At 42.1% G+C, this 20,283-nt stretch overlaps 1 protein-coding gene across 1 annotated transcript; it reads right to left on the bottom strand.

The window, feature by feature from the left end:
* Positions 1–868: 868 nt before the first annotated feature.
* Positions 869–18,495, bottom strand: LOC308336411 (sodium/hydrogen exchanger 9-like; the record flags this gene model as incomplete). The annotated part of the gene is made up of 4 exons (XM_080793774.1): positions 18,461–18,495; positions 13,748–13,827; positions 2,217–2,322; positions 869–1,039 (listed from the first exon to the last, which is right to left on the bottom strand). Exons 3-4 carry the CDS (start codon positions 2,313–2,315, stop codon positions 869–871), a joined length of 270 nt encoding a protein of 89 aa, XP_080649900.1. The 5' UTR covers positions 2,316–2,322; positions 13,748–13,827; positions 18,461–18,495.
* Positions 18,496–20,283: the final 1,788 nt, after the last annotated feature.

Genomic DNA, 20,283 nt, shown 5'->3' with positions numbered 1-20,283 from the left:
AGGATGACTTTACGCACACACTGAATTCTTATCAGAACAAATGCTTTTAAAATACAGCAATGCCATGGGTTCTATGGCCTATATATATATATATATATATATATATATATATATATATATATATATATATATATATACGTATATATTATATATATATACACATTTATTTATCCAGTTCTAGTGTCGTTTCAACCTCGTTTCATCTTCTGTTTCTGAGATGCAGTGGACAACAGCACACTGTAGTAATACTATACAGTCGTGACTTCCAGAGCACAGGATTTATGTACCTGTCAATGCTGCTGTTGGTATTTTGCCCAAGATATACAGTATACTGTATTTTTAAATGGAGCAAAGCAATGGTGACTGTGTACTGTGCATGCGTGCAAGCTAGAGCAGGGCAGTGAATGAGTAACCTTTTGGGACTTGTAATCAAGTGGCTCAGGTCTGCTCTTCCGGAAACCCTGATTAGTGACCCCATTCAAAAGGAACGGCTGGCCTTGAGGGCTGCAGCAGGGTTTTTTGATAAGTCAGAGCGGGGTGGGTGGGTGGTTAACACTTGTCTCCTGGAGACCAGCTCAGTGGCCTTGTGGTTAGAGTGTCCGCCCTGAAACTGGGAGGTCGGGGTTTGATCCCCGGCCGGGTCATACCAAAGACTGTAAAAATGGGACCCAGTGCCTCCCTGCTTGGCACTCGGCATCAAAGGGTTGGATTGGGGGTCAAATCTACTAATCAAATGATTCCCGAGCGCGGCGCACGCTGCAGCTCACCGCTCCTTGGCTGCGGCTCACCGCTCCAAGAGATGGGTCAAATGCGGAAAACAAATTTCACTGCGGTAACGTGTGTGACAAATCGTATGACTTTGACTTTGTCATACCTCCCCAGCAAGAGCTGGATCACTCCCAAGACCCAGGTCTCCCTCCAACAGGTCTTCCAGGTGCTTGGGGCCCGTGATTCCGTCTTCATATCCCCATTGGGCCTCCGGGTCCTCTGGCTTAACACAGGTGACCTCCACCTCGGGCTCCTGCAGCTGCTTTTGGTCCTGAATGGCAAATGATAAAGGTGTTAACTGTCTATTGTCAGGATTACAGTAGCTACTTTTGTAGGTTTAATGTGATTAAAGCCATATCTCAGGGTTGGTCAAACCAACTCTTTAATCTACCAGATGATCAGATTGATGTGATCAACTGAGTTGATCAAAAACAATCATTATTAACAATGATTGTTTGATGTGCATAAAACCTTTCTCCCCACAGTCAGACTTATATTTATTATAATTCATATTAAATTATTGATTCAATTCTTGCTATAGGTTTTATTATTAAAAGGGGCATTCCACTCATTTTCAACATTTTACTATGTCATTAATATACCTTAGAGGTCTTGTGTGGTCTGTGTTTCCTAGAACTGGAGGTCTGAAAAAAAATCATTAACATGGTGAATCACATCTTGATGACATCATCAAGATGTGATTCACCATGTTAATGTGTTTCCTAGATAACACAGAATGGGGGGACATAGTAAACAGCTCTAGGTTGAAAATGAGTGGTATTCCTATTCCCCTTTAAATACTTTACTATGGCTTGTTTGGTCTGCTGAATGCTATGCATGTATTATTCTAAAGCCTACAATAAGAAGTAAAGCAATGGTGGTTTTTAAAAGTATAGTACCATAGTACCATAATTCAAAATGTACCTTGTGAGCTTGTAGATCTGCTATTTTCAAATGGCCAAAATGTACTGTATAGGGCTGAAGTGGGTAATGTATGTTTCATAATAATCACAATCTTCAAAGTAACTATAGTAACAGAAGTTTTAAAACAATTGTAGTTGAGGTATAATATTGAGGTATAATATTGGCCTCTGAGATGTAAAGTAAAAGTATATATATTTTTAAATACTCCAGTAAAGTAAATGTAGTACCTCACAATTGTACTAGTTACTACACCGCTGGTGGTTTTCACCGCTGGGCACTGGGTGATGATCATGCCAGTCTTGGAAAACGGCCAAGTGATCATGTGGCTGAAAAGGTTGCCTACGCCTGCCCTAACTGCTCCACCATCATGCACTCACATGAGCAGCACACTGCTGGGTCATGCAGAAAAGATATTCCCCTCTGGGGTCGGGTAAATACCCCCTTCATTTCCATTTCCTTTTACATGAAATACAAGATTAAAAGATACCGGTAGATGAATGTAGTAGAGTTAAGAGAATTCTTACCTCAAAGGCATGGGAGCTACTGAAGAGCCCGGTCACGGGCCCACACCACGATGGCAGAGAAAAAGCCAACGGGGGACCGGAGTGTGTAAGTGCCGGCATTAAATATCTGTTAGCTTGTTAAGGCATGGTGCGTGTGTGTGTGTGTGTGTGTGTGCGTGCGTGCGTGCGTGTGTGTGTGTGTGTGTGTGTGTGCTTGTGCTTGGTGTCTTTCTTGGACAGGGAAGGAAATGATTGGAAATTGTGTTTTCGGGCCAGCCTCAGGCCAAATGTAGTTCCCATCACGGAATCACAATTCAGAGGTAATACAGTATTTGATGGCATTTAATAAGTGGGTTATCCCATTCAGAACTAGAGTGCACACATTGTCTCGCTCCATATGTTTGTTATATAAATGTAAGGGCTTAAACAGGCACATTCTTTCGTCTTGACGGTAGCTGTTTATACAAGAATAGAGAGATGTGACAGTCACAGAACTGTGGGATATTTGTTATTCGGTTCATTTTTCCTCCACATATTATTGTTAACAGATGCCTGTCCGAATTAGCATTTCCTCTAAAGAGCTCAGTCAGTGGCACATCATGAAAATAAAGACTACAGGCTTGTACGTATAGACATGCAGTACAGTAATACACTGTCACCAGATCAGATGCGCATGATTAAAATTAAGTAGTCACATTTCTGTTGCATCAACAGAAGAGAAAATGTAGCAAATGCAAGCAATCTCACTCTGAGCAAAAAAGCTAGATAATTGAACAATGACACAGCCTTTTCAAGTTTCCCACCTGGAAGAAGGCTACTGCTAGAACGGAGATAAAGATAAATTCAGCAATACGTGGGGCACATTGTTCCTTTCATAAGACCACTGTCAGCTTACTGTCAGGGAATGTTCTGTAGGATTTTTCCTTGACTCCTCCAGCAAGAATGCCACTGACATCATGGTTTTCCAATTACAACAATGTGCTGCAGAGAGAGAGAGAGAGAGAGAGAGAGAGAGAGAGAGAGAGAGAGAGAGAGAGGTGCAGGTTGTGGGGAGTGGGGGGCGTTTAATTTCACGCAAGCTTTAGGGCACTTAATCGTTCATATTCCACATTGCTCAAAGCTCACCATATTTTATATATCGGCTTTCAGTGTCTCTCGGTATCACTACTAAAAGCTCCCAAATGTACTGTCAACCAAACAACAATGTGCCACAAAGGAAAACATTACTGGGCGAGGTGGTGCTCTGGGTAGAGACTCTCAACTGGAGTGGTACAATCAGAACTGCACAAGGACAAAAATGATTGTCTAGTAGTGTTGTGTAATGAAAAAAAAAAAGAAAATAAAAGAAAACATACATCTGTTTTATATTTTAAGGAGGGTTAAGTCATGCATAAGTAGCCTGGAAGCAGAGCACAGAAAGTCACCTAATGTTACTTGGTGCCATTTCTTTCCATTCTTGTGCCGTTATCTGCAACATGCAAGAAGTGGGAATCACAGGGGGAACTCTGCCGGATAACAGGATTTTAGTCTAGAACAAGCAGGATGGAGAGACATGAGAGAAAGGGACAAAGGGAGGTAGAAACAAGTGTTAAGATGATTTCCTTCTGGCTCGCAGGAGTGAATTGGGGGTCATCCCTATGTTCCCCAGGTTCTATGTTCCCCACTTACCTTTAGGGTTAGCGTTATAGGTTTCTGGTTTAAGGACTTCAGTGTTTTGTACTATACAATTGTATGTATAAATACAGAACAAATTATGTTTGTTTTTGCCATCTTTGTTGAAGAGTTTGAGCAATTATATGTTTTATTTTATGCCAGTGTTAATTTTTTGTTGTCTAAGACTAGATAGTTTAAGTAGCCTAGGCAGGCCTAAAGTTCAATGGATTGTTCAAAGACTGAGCTTAAATCAGAATTTGCTACGAAAAGTGGGGAGCAAAGAACCTTTTTTGCATGGTGGGGAACATACTGTGTAGAACCTGGGGAACATAGGATGTACTTCTGTTCCACACTGGCACCATGCTATATTCTCTCTCACACACAGTGGTGTGCTGTGGATTTTTTAACTAGTAGGGATGTATTTTAATGACGCCACGTGCACGTCACATGCATGTGCACATAGCCACTCAGCTCGTGCTAGTTATATGATGGAAAACCAGCTATTCCAATGTAATTATATCTCTTATTATTTAGTTCCATTGAAATTAATTATTTTCCTTTTAGTTTTATATAAACTCCCTTTGCATTGTATACTCACCCTGCCTTACGTTATTTTGCTTTCAAAACCGTGGTTTTAAAACAAGTTCCAACAACGGTCAGGGATAAGGATAACCATGTGAGTTTCAGGTTTTGAGCTTATCAGTAGGGCATAGTGACGCTTCGGTAGGATTTTGGCTTTTTTGGGCGCCATCTTCCTGCCTACATGTAGGCTAGTAGGATGCTAGGCTACTTGGCTGCCAGTCTGTATTTCGTAAGTTTGCTTGTCAGTGACGTTAATGTGTATATTGTTACTGTCACTGCAGTACACCATCTTCCATCTCTCTACTATCTTTGACTTGTCACAACTCTGGATCGACGGTGGTATTATTATTTGTCGTTAGAAAATGTTCGGGTGTTCTGATTTGATAGCCGCCTCCCCTCCCCTCACGTCAAAACAGTTCTTAATGTTTACATCTTACTTGAGGAGAAGACATGTGGACACATCTTTATAGAACATGGGAGAGGGGAAAAACACCACGAGTGATTTATATCTGCAATGGTATATGTCTCCACAGTGAGGCTGGGAAATGTAGCCTCGCAGCCTACTACTATAGCCTACTAGCCTACTTACTGGTAGGCAGAAAAATGGCAACCAGAATAACCCGAGTGAAACTCCTCCCTATGCACTGGCCCTATAGTATTTTTAGTAAATGAACAATGGAAAGAAACTTTTGTAAATAAACCAACCAATGTAGGATAGGCATCAAAGCTTTGAGCTTCAGCCTAAGCCATTTCGATCAACCAGAAAGAAATTTGGATGTACAGTATAATGTTTATGAATTCTGTTGATGATCGAAAAAACTAAACTAAACGTTATTTCACTTAAGTTGTCTAAGTCACTATAATAACAGAAAATGCAACACTGGCGCAATGATAGCCACGATTAACCGATATATCCCTTTGTTTTCTTCATATGGTCTATTTATTGGTAGATCACGTAAACTCACATTTGTAAGGATTATATGCATAATTCCAGTTTCCAGAAAAAATTAAATAACTCCCAACAGCTGGGACTCGACCGCAGGTTTAGGCACGAAACAATGTTTCCTCTGGAGTCTCGACGCATGTCTTCTTCGATGGGTCGTCAGAATAATACTAGGCTAAGCTATCTTGCATGGCCGTTTACACAATGTAACTGAGAGGATGTGAAGTGACTAAAGTGAGAACATCAGGTAATGTTATGCAAAGCATAACAAAGGAGCCAGCCAGCCATGGACGACACCACCAGTTGCTTTGTTTTAGGTGTTGAGCGCGCCGTCAGCAACGCGTATTGGCGTGCATGCAGCTTCAGAACTACCGGGGCGGCACCCTGGGCAGTCCTACCGCTAGCTCACCGCTGCTCGCACGCACGCGCGCACACACACACACACACACACACACACACACACACACGCACACACACACACACACACACACACACACACACACACACACTGTGTGTGTGGAGAAGTTGTGCTGGGCAGGTGCCTGGGGGTGCATGGCAGCCTAACTACTGCTTCTGCCATCTTCTTAGTAATTTCCTCGGCATCCTCCTACACTTGCATAATGCACACATACGTGAGCAAACCTGTCATTATCATGGGCAATCGGAGGTCCACTGCAATGCAATTACAAAACTAAATGTCAGCTGCTCATGCGCAAGTGTTTGATTTTGGGGATCTTGAATTGGAATTCTGGCAGCATATATTACAGGGTAGCACGAATGTAGGCAGTACTACCCAGAGATTAAAGTTAATCTCCCCAAGCCACAGGGGAAGATCCATCAGCAGAGCCAGCCAGCCCAGCCAACTAACAGAGTCAGCCTCAGTATTTTAAACACAGGTGGCCCCCGCGGCCTGACAGATTCCAAACAAAAGCCGGCAGTTGCCAACAATATCCCCAGCCCACTCCCCCCCCCCCCAGCCCAGCCCACCCCCACTCCCTGGGGCAAACCACCGGCTGTAAACCACTTCACCTGGGAACTGGGAAGATGAAACGCACTTTGATGTCTGTCAGAATCGATGCCTAGAGAGCCAAGTGTTCCTCTAAATGGGCCTTGAAGGCAGGATGACAAGGAGGGTTGGTTAGGGAATCAGCGGTGGCGTTAATGCCTTGAGGACTGGCAGGCCAAGCTGCAGCTCAGCTAGAATAGCCTACTACCTGGCAGCCAACGCCCATGGCTGGGCAACTTGAAAGGGGCCTCTGCAGCACTGCTTCTCGTTGATAAGTAACACCACTAATTAACCACTAATTAAAAAACGGGTCTCATGGTCGCAGTTTACGTATTTCCTGTAGACGGACTCGACGTAGCTGTGGGGTTTAAACCCTCACCAGGCGCATCTCTTCTACTACAGTGAACGGTAGAGTGACTGATACATAACGTCAGTCTTACCCAATACCCAATATTTCTGTTTTATGAACACAAGGCTGCTGTACTTTATACCTCATTACTCAATGGCTTTGGTCTCAGCTACCGCGGTGGATATTTTTACATTCCGTTTTTTATTTTATTGGAATGTTGCCACTACTGTTGGAGCAGCCATAAACTACACAGGTTCATCTCGATGTCATCTTTGTAATGTTAGTGTTAGTAAAAAGCAGGTAAAAGAGTAACGTTTGAGGCAGACTAACATCAGTCACTCTACCGTTCACTGTAGTAGAAGAGATGCACCTGGTGAGGGTTTCAACCCTGCAGCTACGTCGAGTCTGCCTACATAAGCTGCGACCATGAGACCCGTTTCTGAATTCGTCTATACTATCTCATTGCTGTAGAGCAGCGAAACGTTTTTTGAATTTGAAAAACTGGACAGTTTTGTTTGTTTCCACCTGATAGAGACAATATCCCGGCTCACTGCTCGACGCCTACCCTCTCTCTCTATCTCACATTCTCTCTCGCACGTGCACGTGAACGAACGAACGCAAACACGAACACGCACCCACACACACAATACAACATTGGGCCTGTTACATCACATCATAACAGGAGACCGGACATGGACCTAATGGAAGAGCTGAGATTGTCTTCTACTCCAGGATCTACAAAGTGCCATCTAAAATAACCACTCCATCATTTTCCCAGAATAGCTCAGGTTTTTGTTGTTGCATCAAATAACGGAACCCTCAAATCATCATACATTTTCTACAACTTTCAGGTGCAGGTACATAATCCTATTCTCTTCTGGCACACCCTACATGTCTAATCCTAATGCTAACCCCAATCTGAATCTTTCCATAATTGAACAATAATAATCATCAACACGGACCTGTCCGCTTCCCCATATTCAATCCCCATTGGCTAAGATTGCCTTCCAAAGTTTGCAGGATTGGTTCATTTTGAACAAAATGCCTCAACACAGAGTGCAATTTGAGGGAAATTGCGCATGCACAATTGCACATTCCCACTAGGCTGAGGAAGAAATGCCAATTAAAAATGTTCACATCAGGGGGCACGGTTTTCAGGAGTGTCCTGTTTTGTACAAAATGCTGCAAATCATTAACACAGCGTCCATTTGCGGCGAAACTGTGCACACATATTCCCACTAGGTTGAGGAAGACATGCCACTTGGCATTTTTTCAAAAACGCTCCTATCCTGGTGGAGACCTGTGTCCCGACTTGCTCCCCATCTGAAACGGCTTTTACCCTAAAACTATATTTTTTAACGTTAAAACAACAATTTCTCTTGTGAGGACCAGGAAGATGATCATCACAATGTGTCTCTCACATTCTGCAAGTGATGGAAAAAGTACTCAAATGTTTTACATAAGTAAAAGTATCAATACTGCAATATAGAAATACTCTGTTACAAGTAAAAGTCTGGGTAGAGCTGGGCCTTCATTTTTGGGTTTGATGATGTCAGAATGACATATGGAGCGTGTGATGTCACGAGGCTTGATGGACTGACAACCATATATGGAGATCTAAGGGTCTCCATGAGGTGTCACGAGGCGTGACCATATATGGAGGCGTGATGTTACGAGGTGTGACCATGGAGGCGTGATATGGCCATATATTGACATTCCCATATATGGGGAAGGGCCCCTGGCGATGTCGTCTATGCGTTGCCAATACATACAGTATGCCCATATATTGAAATACCTGATGATGTCACGTGATGTCATGAGGCATGACCATATATGGGGGCGTGACGAACCAATGGGAAATGCAGGTTTTCATAGTAAATGTGACTTGCGGTTGCAATAATACAAGTACACACTCTCACTCACGCACACACACACACACACACACACACACACACACACACACACAGACTGTGCACTGTGCTTAAAAAAACGGATACACTTCATGCAGTCGCTATGGTTACGAAACTCAGAATAACATGCTCTGACAAATAAAGGATCAATGAATGTGTCAAGATGTCAGCCTTCTGATGTGTGTGCACGTGTGTACAGTAAGTGCAGTGTCAGAAGAAGTAGGCTACTCAGGCTTTTTTACTTCAAAGAAATACTCTAGCAAAACAAGCTCACAGCACGTCACCTTTGTCACATTTTCGAAACAATATCGAACTTTTTCTCAATCTGAGGGTCCCTGACACAATACATTATTAGATGGTGGTCCGCAGTCAAATCAGTTTAGGGGTCCTTGGCACAAAAAAGTTTTAAAACCACGATAAAGTATAAACAAAATTTTAAAAATAATAATTACTTAGTCACTTTCCACCACTGTGTGTGCGTATGTGCGTGTGACGTGCGTGTGTGTGTTGCAGACTTGCGTTTTCCCAGATATTGACTGCAGTGGCTCTCTTGGCAGGCGCACAGCATCCATCTCTCACGGGGACGAGCATCTTTAACGTGATTAGACCAGGCTGTCTGAGGCGTAAGAGTGATTATGCAGAACAAGTCATCTTAAAGGAATACACCAATGTTGTTGCAGAGGGATGTTCTAGTTTTTGCTGATGTCTCTTTATTATTTTTTGCTGTTTCAGAGAGCGATTTAGTGTGACGAGATACACAATGCACAGTCACATTACCCTTTTCTGCTCAGAGCCTCCTGTTTGAATTACAAATTATAAATCTATTACTTATGCACTAACAGTGTTTTTTTTTCCTTCAAAATTGACTGTCAAAAATGACTAATTATATATAAAGTATATTATAGTTTTGGGTGCACTTCGTCCATCACATCAAAGAGATAATTGTCCATCGATTTGTAGCTACAGTATGTTTGAGATAGAAAAAAAAAAATCTTGTAGCTTTTACAAGGTCTATGACCTATTGTTTTGATTCCATCACTCAATAACACTGTGGGCTGAATGATGTACATACCTCTCAACTAATGGTTTTTTAGTTTTGAGTGGATTTATTTTCCATTATACCAGAGACATACCGTAATTATCCATCTCCTTCCATTTGTAGGCATCCACTTGTAGCTTTCACACAGTCGTACTTTTCATTCAATCACTCAATAGCATCCCTGGATGCATAATGCTCTACCGCTCAACTAATGGTCCATGAAAGCACAAACGCACCAAAAGAGTCCAACTCAATCATGAAAAAAAGGGGAAAATTCATATGAACACGTAAACACTTTCACCATGCCAGCCTGCCTCCACTATTATTCTCACAAGTACCTGGGAGTCTGGGACCCATGCACAGAACACTATGGAACACTATGGATACATCTATAGTCAACTCAAACCCTTCTTGGACAAGATCAAATGGTATGGCAGATACATTGATGATTCATGCATGATTTACACAGGATCTGAACAAGATCCTTATAGATTTCCATAATTTTATAAATTCAACTAATAATAATCTGAGACTGTCCTTGGAATACAGTAAAACGAAATCATTTCTTTAGACCTTAAGATATCGAGGGACGACAATGGCAATCTGCATACATCTATTTACAGAAAAAGTAGTGACCGTAAATAATACAATCTTACAAGCAGAGTTTCCATCTGTCCAGTCTTATCTCCAACATCCCCTATGGACAGTTTCAAAGATTCAGGAGGTTCTGTGATTCTGATGATGATTTTGACCAACAAGCCACAGATATGAATCACAGGTTCACTCATCGAGGCTACAAAAAGCACATCCTGCAACAGGCATACACTAAAGCAAACACCCCTTCCAGTCTGCTTGGTTACAGCGTCCAGAGGGGAACTTCAAGGGTGGTATAATTGTAACTACTGCACCAACGTAATTAAGACAAAGAGCTTTGTGGATGTTTTCAGTCAGATTAGAGGTTTCGCCAACTGCAACACGACTTTCGTTGTCTACAGATTGGAATGTGACTGTGGCTGCTATTATATACTGTATGTAGGATGAACTAAGCGCAAAATAGATTAGCAGAACACAAGTATATGCAATACGGAATGAAAACCCTGATTATCCCATGGCGGTACACTACAAAGAGGCTCGTCATTCCAACCCAAGCTCTTTAACACAAAGAGATAGTCCTGAATGACCATAACAGTAACTCTGAGAGTGCACAAATGGAACCCAGTGAACTGTACTTGTACACCGTCAGAGTTCAGGGGGTCCTTGAAAATAAAATGCTTGAGACCCACTAGTACTAATGGACTCATAATGTGCCATAGTGTCATATTAAATCAGTGTCATACATCTCCAGAAGAAAACCTGGAGACTAGACATTCAGTAATTGGGTATTATGATCAAAATAGGAACATTATAATGGTGTGTAAAACAGAGAATCAAAAATTTGTATCAAAGTAGCCTACTTGTACTTCCTTACTTTACATCACCGACTGCTTAATAGATGAAAGTAGACAGAGAGGTACAGTATAAGACAAGACTTGAGACCTCTATGTAAACGTGAGGGAATTCATGCGCTTCCCCTTTGAACACATTCCTCATGTTACCTTACATCACACTTCTCCTTAGGTGAACTCCATTAAGGGTGGATTAGAGCTCTGCTGTTATGGATCGCTAACCTGACAGCCATTATAACATGACCCAACAGGCCCAGTTACCACCATACACACGTACAAGTCCATACGCCAAATGAACTGCAGCATTATGAAAGGAGCTGGTGTTGTTTTCAGGAGAGGATTTAGAGTTGAGACACAACAATGGTGTTATTATTTTTCTCTCTCACTCTCTCTGTGTGTGTGTGTGTGTGTGTGTGTGTGTGTGTTTTGAGGGCTATGCCAAGATTTGTGTGTTTGATTTGATTGGCTGCATGAGCAATGTGTGTACCTACCATGTACCCAATAGTGATGATTTGATTGGCTGAGCACGGAATGTGATGTATGATGATAAGAGCCCCCCACACTGCACACAAGTGTGATTTGTTTCCTAGCACCATAACTAACGTTCCTAATATGTACAGTATACATCTGCTGCTATGCTCATGCACCGTTATATCTTATCTCAGGGTTGTTTAAACATGTAGATGTATTATTACCTTTCCCCCTTGCCCTCCCTTCTTCTAATTCCCTTTCTTTTTTCTGTGGGAAAATAAATGATACGATTGGGAACTATGCACAAAAAACTAATTTCATCCACCTTTATACTTGGTAAATCTGTGATTTGACAATAAGGCTGATTCTGCTACTGCTCTGGGTACAGTTAACGTCCTGAAATGTCCAGTGGTTGTCAAACCTCTCAAACTCCCAATACTGAGGGGACCACAATGGAAACATCCTATTAGCATTATTGTATAAGTGTACCTCTGTACTTTTTGCAAGTTGTTAAGTAGTCATCAATCAATCAATCAATCAATCCTTTTATAACTGTAAGGTTCCCATCGGTTCGTAACTATCAACAATTTAGCTGGGGACGCGCCCGGAACACCCTGAAGCACGTTTAGAACCAACGCTATATTATCTGCCTCTGCTCTCTTGTGGACCGCATGAACGTTGTCAATCTCAGTGTACAGCTTTACAGTAAATGATTCACAAACCGTGTTCTTGTACGTTGTCTCTTGGACCAAAACGTGTTACTGATTCAGACCACACACTACTCAGAAAATCATACATTGACAATCATATTACAGGGGATGGCACGAGGCACGAGCAGCACCAGGACATTGGGAGAGAGATGACACGCAGCAACGGTCGCCGGGTCGGGATTCAAACCCGCAACACGCTGTGGTGCATGGACCGCTATACACCAGCAAGTCCATATTAAAGGAGTATAGTTCACCCCAAAAATGACCTTTTTGTCACATTCCTAAGGCAATAATTTGATAACCGGCTGTGCAGAGGCTGCGCTTCCGGTAGGAGACACAAAAGAGGCTCTTTGTGTCTCCGTATGGAACCACTGCTGGTTCAAGTCTCCATGGGGTGAATAATCTTTTTTGGTGAACTATCCCTTTAAAGTAAAAAATAATAAAAAAATAACTATCTGCTCCCTACAAGCTAGGTCATGAGGCCATTACTGGGCTAAATTAGGTTAGCCTCGTCCTAATTTGGTGCTCATGAAAGTTATATTTTCTTATTTTCATGACTTTCTACAGTGAGTGAATGGTTACAGTCTGTTTATAAAGCATTTGGTGTAGCAAATAGTTTACATACATATGTGCACCTTCAAACACAGATGCACACGAAATACGAATGCATGCATGCAGGCACAAGCAAGCGTATGTGTGCAGACTGTGCACATACAGTACTGTAAATGCCAACACACTTTCATTCATGCACAAGGAGAGACAGCTACGAGCACATACAGTACATGAAGGTGTTTATATACTGTACACATACACTATACAGCTCTAGATGGGTATGCCACAAGCTGCATTAATATTGTCACTGTTGGGTGGACAGTACAGTATCCTGTTAATATTTATATTGAAAAGAACCTGCCTTCCTGTGTTCACCCAATGTAATTATTATTTAGATACATTGGTTAAATATTTATAAAACCCACAGACAGACTTAACCACTTTCATGTTGGCATCCCTATTTTGCACATGGCAATATAGGCGTAAAAATACAAATATTTGCAGATATTTGAAAAGATATGAAGAAATTGCAAAGAATTGCTGATATAAAAGCTCACAATGCGTGTTGTGACGCATTGTTAGCTTGTATTAGATCAGCTATTTCCACTGCTTTAGTGTGACACTGTACGATGAGGGAATTAATTCATGAAGAAACATAAGATGAAATATAGAAAAACTAGGTTTCTGCCCCGACAGCTATGGTGTGTCAGTATTCAGTAGAGAGCTAGACAGATAACCTGTGCTGCTCTTCAGATTCCATAAATGGCAGTTTTCTGCTACATTTCTGCACTGGTCAAAGGATGAGGCTGCTTGCTCCACGGACCGTTTGCCGCGGTACATGCTGAGTGTGTGACCGCATACCGTCTAGGCAGCGGTATCAGTGAAAGGATACTTGTGGTCCAGACAGTGCCATAGGCCTCGTGTTGCTGTGTCTGGGGGCCTTCCCTGTGTGCCTGGCCTCTCTGTAGTAACCTGTAGACCATGAGAAAACCATGTCACCCCAGTGATGCACAAAAGGCCCTCTGAGCCAAGCCACGTATACCCAGCCTCGATGGAACCTCTCTTGGGGGGCCAGCTAGGCTACCGGTATATCCAATGACCCATACTTTTACACGGGACACCCTGGCCTCCAGTGGGAAAGATGGAACATCCTGTCCCAAAAACAAAGCAAGAAAGCATTGCGATGCGTTGTGTATGCAAGCTCAGCGCGTCCGCTATTTTCGGCTTTAGGGTTAGTAAAGTATGTTAGTAAAGTAAATTGGCCGTCAGTAAGTAAGTATCGTCAGTAAGTAAGTATCCAAAAATACAAATACTCAAGTATTCCAATAATTTACTTAGGCCTAATGTACTATAATATCCCATGTAAATAATCTCTGTCGGGTGCAAACCTCCTAAAAACTGTTACTTTTCAGGATTAAAATAAAAAATAGCAACAGTAGCAGATAGACAAGCTCAAAACATCGCTTCGCACCATATTTCGAGCTTGTGGATATTCTGCTTTTGCACAACACTCGAGGAAGTAGGGTGTTCAACGTCGTTTTACAAAAAAAAAACCCACAAAAAGTTAAAATATAGAGATAAGAGGTTATCTGCCCGACAGCAACGGAACGTACTTCTTTACTGTCTGCTGCATTACCGTTCAGTGCAGCGACTCCCCCAACACACACACACACACACACAGACCCTGGGCACGGTCTCACCATTACCATTTACATAAGAAAGAGGCACAGAGCCGGGCAAGGTCTGGCAGGCCAACCTGACCGTCTCCACTGGGACTCGCCTGCAAGCTCACCCAGCCATGCCGTCCATTCACTGCCACCCACAGCAGCCTCTCAATGCCCAGACCTTCCCCCATTCACAGAGAGCACAGATAACGGCCAGGTCAAATACAAAAAGATAAAGGAGAGAAAGAGATGGAGAGACAGTGGGAAGCATTTGTGCAAATGGGGAGGGGAAGGGAAGGCGAGGGTGTGTGTGTGTGTGTGTGTGTGTGTGTGTGTGTGTGTGTGTGCGTGCATGCGCATAGGGGGTTGTGGCAGTGGCATGATAAGAAGGCTACCGCTGACTGCTATTATTGCAAGAAGCCTAAACGTATTTCCTCTGCATCTATTTTTGATGCGGTGTTAAAATAAACAGCAGAGATGAAAAAAGATAAAAGCAGAAACGATTGCACATTGGCAGGAAACATCAGCGCAGGGTGAACTACGTTACATCCTTGTCATGTTTGTACATGGGGAAAATAATAACTACCGGTAGTCACGCCTCGAGCTGCCATTCTGTACTTTCGGCAATATGACATTTTCAGTGGAAAAACCAGATCTACAAGCTCACAACGCATCGTGACACATTGTGAGCTTGTAGATCAGCAATTTTGAAATAGCCCAAGTATTACATAGGGCTTAAAGGGACATTTCACCACTGGAAGAAACTCCAGTCACTCAATGTTAATAATATTTGTAGTAGATAACAGTAGCACAATTTGAACATTTTTGTGTGTTTGACTAGGGTTTGACTGGATTGCTGGATTACTACAATGACCATAATGCTTTGGTGGTTGTGGAGAAGGGGAGGGCTGCCTTGTAGTCCAGGAAGGAAGTGAGACCAGTGTAAAAAAACACATATACGTACAACCCATAGACATATAAAGTTAGACGCCTCTTCCGTCTCTGGGGCGTGTGTTCACGAAAGGGGGCAAAATCTTCCTGAGATTCCTTGCGAAACATAGTGGAAGCATGAGCGGAAGCTTGCAAAGCTTCCGCGTGCGTAACGCAAGTCCCGGAAAAGACGCGCTGTGATTGGTCAGTAGTCACTTGAGTGGCAGTGAGAGACATGGAGGAGTCGCATGTGTGACGTCATTTGGGCAGCAACGCAGGGTAATTATTTATAATAAAAGAAATGCTGGGGAAGCCTCAAAAAAGTGCTACGGTAGGGCGGAGAAGGCCAATCTAAAGAGGTGTGTTTTTTTAGTTTTTGTTTGAAAATGTTGGTGGAGTTGGCCTCTCTGATTTCCTGAGGAATTGTATTCCATAATTTTGGTGCATAAAAAGAGAATGCAGCTTTTTCTTTCGTGGATTATTTTTTCTTTTTGTGGCTAGTAAACCTGCTGTGGAGGATCTTAGTGGATGGAGTGTATGATGGTAAGCTGTTGAGTGCTTTGTAAACTATGAGAAGTACCTTGAAATCTATTTACTGGAAGACCGGAAGCTAGTGGAGGGTGTGCAAGACTGGTTTGATGTGTTCTCTTTTCTTTGTTTTCGTTAGTAATCTAGCAGCAGAGTTTTGTATGAGTTGTAATCTGTGTCTGTCTATGGCCATTTTTGGTAATCCTGTGAATAGAGGGTTGCAGTAATCTAGGCCAGTGGTTCCCAAAGTGGGGTCCGGGGACCCCCAGGGGTACCTGAGGGAGTTCCAGGGGGGACCCATCTATTTTGTTCATGTTCATAAAGTGCTAAAGTGTTTAAAGCAGTGGTTCCCAAACTTTTTCATGTCAAGGACCCCCAAATTGACACTACTTAGCATGTGGACCCCCATTTGAAAAGATATGCCAGGGACCCCCATAAGAGAAGACGTACACATTTAGATGTCTACATTTTGACGTACACATTTAGACGTATACATTTAGACGTCTACATTTCCCCAGTGTCCCCCCGAGTGCCTCCCCAATGCCTCCCCAGTGTGCCCCCCGAGTGCCTTCCCAGTGTCTCCCCAGTGCCTCCTCAGTGCCTGCCCAGTGTCCCCCAAGTGTCTCCAATAGCAATACAAGAGCAATAATACAAATTAATCTTAATGTATTAATGTTATTAATTAATGAATCAAATTAATTAATTAATCAAAATTGCGGCCTGTGCCCAGCACCATGCCAAAGCTTTTTCCTGCAGGAAACACTGCTTGTGGTTGTAAATATATTGTTATCCGTGTTGCGAGGATGAGGGGGTACCTGGAAAAATATCTACCCCAAAAGGGCTACCTGGTCCAAAAAAGTTTGGGAACACCTGATCTAGGCGGCTAGTGAGAAAAGGCATGGATGATTCTTTTCAGCATCTGGTTGTGATAGGAAGGGTCGTATGATATCTTGGCTATATTTCTGAGATTAAGAAATGCAATTTTGGGTATTTTGTTGATGTGGGGATGTGAAGTTGAGGTCTGAATCGATTATCACTCCGAGGCTGGTTACACACACGGCTAGATGTCCTAGATGTCCTAGATCTCTGATCTAGATCTCACCTGATCTCTTTATATCTTAGGGCTTACCAGTAGCACCTCTGTTTTATTTTCGTTTAGTTTTAATAGGTTTGCACTCATCCAGTCGGTTATATCGCTGAGGCAGGATCTAGTTAATTGATACATTTCTGAAGGGCGATAAATAGATTAACTATTAACATCCCTGGCTATTTACCACACGCAACAATTACCTCAACACTTTATCAGTAAATTACTGATAACAACAAAGCCAGTGCATTAACTTCTCAAATAATTTAACGGTTAAATTATTTGAGAAGTTAATGCACTGGCTTTGTCAGAATAATGTATTTATTGACAGAAAAGATAAGTTTTAGGGGCTTATTTGTCACTCATAGTAGTTTAGTAGTCCATTTGGTGCAAACCTGGTGCCGAAATCAGCACTCGCTTATCTAACACAGCAAAGAAAACGCAAATAGCCATGATTAAAGGAATGAGAGGTTTAATATCCACTAATTATTTCCAGCTGACCTGATCCATTGTTCACAAGAAGCCGTACCACAAGGTGAAGTAAGCTGTTTTGTGACAATACGTGTTAAATACCTCCATAATCTGATCATTGCTGTTGAGTGACTATTCCGTTGAGTGATTATTCAGTAAAAGGGGACTCCCTGAATCTCCAGTTCTTTTGTACACCGTTTGTACACAAATTGAAATCAGTGGGCCGGGACCCATCTGTGGGTCACGGTCCACGGACCAAACATCTAATCTTTCTTTTGGGTCTCGCCCTGAAAGGTTTTGGAACCACTGCTTTAGTAAACACTAACATGCTTATACAAAACATTTAGGCATTCATATCTATAAAGTAGCTATAAACATTAAAGGACCACTTTTCTAATTCATAATTGGTTCTCACTAATGATCATGATAAAATGGCACAATTTCTTTCTACTCAGTCTGTGTCTCATAGCAGGGCTGTGGGCAGTTCAGAAACCCGTCCACCAGTGACATCATCGATGGGGAATCCAAGCTAATTGAAACTGCAACAAACTACAAAAATCTAGTTCTTCTTGTTGTTTAAAAATAAATCTGCCTAATGATGATGCCACTGGTGGACAGGTTTCTGAACTACCAAAGAAATTGTGGTATTTTATCATGAACATTAGTGAGGACCAATTATTTGAAGATAGGTTGAAAAGTGGTGAAGTGGTCCTTTAAACTACTAGTAAACACGTACTGTCATTACCAGTACCTTTAATTAAGGAACAGCTGATATTATGGTTACATAGATGGCATACTAACTGTAGCCTGGGTTCCAGATCTGAAATGTCACTTCGACTTGCGAAGTGACATTTCAGATCAGCAGAACGCAGCAAATCCGGCTGGAACCCAGGCTACACTAACTGGCTTAGAGGTATGTTTTTACCTGATCAAAAGAGTGGTCCTCTGGATTGTCATCTCCATCCACTCCCACTCTACAGACAAGGAGAGTTACAGGAGAGTAAGAGAGAGAGAAATGAGAATCATTATTCATTGCCACAAATGAAGCTGTGCGAGACGGATTACATTTGGCACGCGGACCAATTACTGAACAATAAAAATAAATAAAACAACTAAACAAGTCGACACAGCTTGAAGATGACCTTTCTGAAAGGTTTCTTCAAAACCAGCTTGCTCTCTCAAATCACAGTGAAAATGTCAGATGTCCACGCCTGTGGTAAACGACAAAAACAGCTGCAATTATGCATGATATTTTGCGGTGATTATTTGCTTGTCAAAGTCCCTGCATTGCTTCAAGGGACATTTGAGCACCTGGACCGAGAGGATAGGCCAACTTGCCGCTAGCTCCCTGGAATTGAAATAAAGTGACTTGGCGCTGGCCAGTGACAGCCTATGGTGAACTGCTTCATTTGAAAAGAAGGGCATTATTATCTTGCTGTGCGTGTGTACGTGTGTGTGTGTGTGTGTGTGTGTGTGTGTGTGTGTGTGTGTGTGTGTGTGTGTGTGTGTGTGTGTGTGTACGTGTGTGCGTGTGTGTACGTGTGTGTGTGCGTGTGTGTACGTGTGTGTACGTGTGTGTACGTGTGTGCACGGCATGGACTGCTTCCAGCTTCCTCCCACTGATCCTCCTTCTGACCACAGCACTATCACTCTCCCCTTTCTCATCTCAACTCTAATCTACCATCGGCGGAGAGTTGCCACAAGAAACTATGTGATGATTCTTGGGAACTCACGTGACTTGATACAATAACATTTTCTTTGTTGTGACAGGCAGTAATTCATCATTTCTGCTTAGATAGCCGGGGGAGGAGGACAAAATCTGGTCAGCATGACATCTCACACCTCAGAAACTAACATCTCCCAGAATGCAGCAGCAAGATGGCTGCTCGTTACCTGATTAGGAGCACCTTAAAATGGAATGGAGCTTCATCTGAGCGAACATTTCGAAGTAACTGAAAAGCGGCAACAGAAGAAATTTCCTTTGTTCATGTCAGAGAGACGATGGACTTTCCTTCTCTCTGTTTTCAAAAGTGTACGTTGGTGTTTGTTTTCAACATGAATGAAAAGGCCTCATGTTGGTATATGTTTTGTCAGATATGAAGAGTATGTGTTATTATAGACTCTGGCTTTTCAATATATATTTTTTTAATCTTTTATTATTGTCATGGGAATCACCAAAAGAGTGGTTTCTGTGATTTGTCAGGTTTAGTCCGAAAGAGTGACTTATTTTGATATTGTGTCAATTTACTATGCACTTATAGCCTTGGGATAGCAGAGTTTATTAGTAAAACATGTAGGTTATTGCATATCATAAATGCTCTTGTAACAATGGAGCTGAAAGCGGCATATGTCTTGTTTAAATTGTACTATTTTCATTTTACCATTATTCATTGTTTATGTTTAAGATTATTTATTTGTCAGAATAGTGATTAAATTACAAGGCAATTGGCAGTCGAATATTTACAGTGTTTAAGAGGTTTTAATTTGACTCTTCGTGGATTTCTAGGGCTTAAAATGTGATTTTTTAATTTTTATTATTATTTTCTTTGTTCGTGCGCATACGTACGAGCTGAGATATTGGTCTTTGTTTTTCATGTGAATCCAGAGTGGTTCATGTGAGGTTTTCATGTCTCCAAAAAGAGAGGTCCATGCATGATGTGTTCATAATTGTCCTGTAACATTTTTAGCCATAAGAGTTTGAAGTAACACAAGATAATTCTCCACTGATCCAAAATATGTACTGTGATG

Source organism: Protomyctophum bolini (assembly GCF_963924005.1).
Source record: "Protomyctophum bolini genome assembly, chromosome: 21".
Lineage (NCBI taxonomy): Eukaryota > Metazoa > Chordata > Actinopteri > Myctophiformes > Myctophidae > Protomyctophum > Protomyctophum bolini.
The sequence above is the reverse complement of the archived record's forward strand: the minus strand, read 5'-3'. Positions and strand labels throughout refer to the sequence as shown.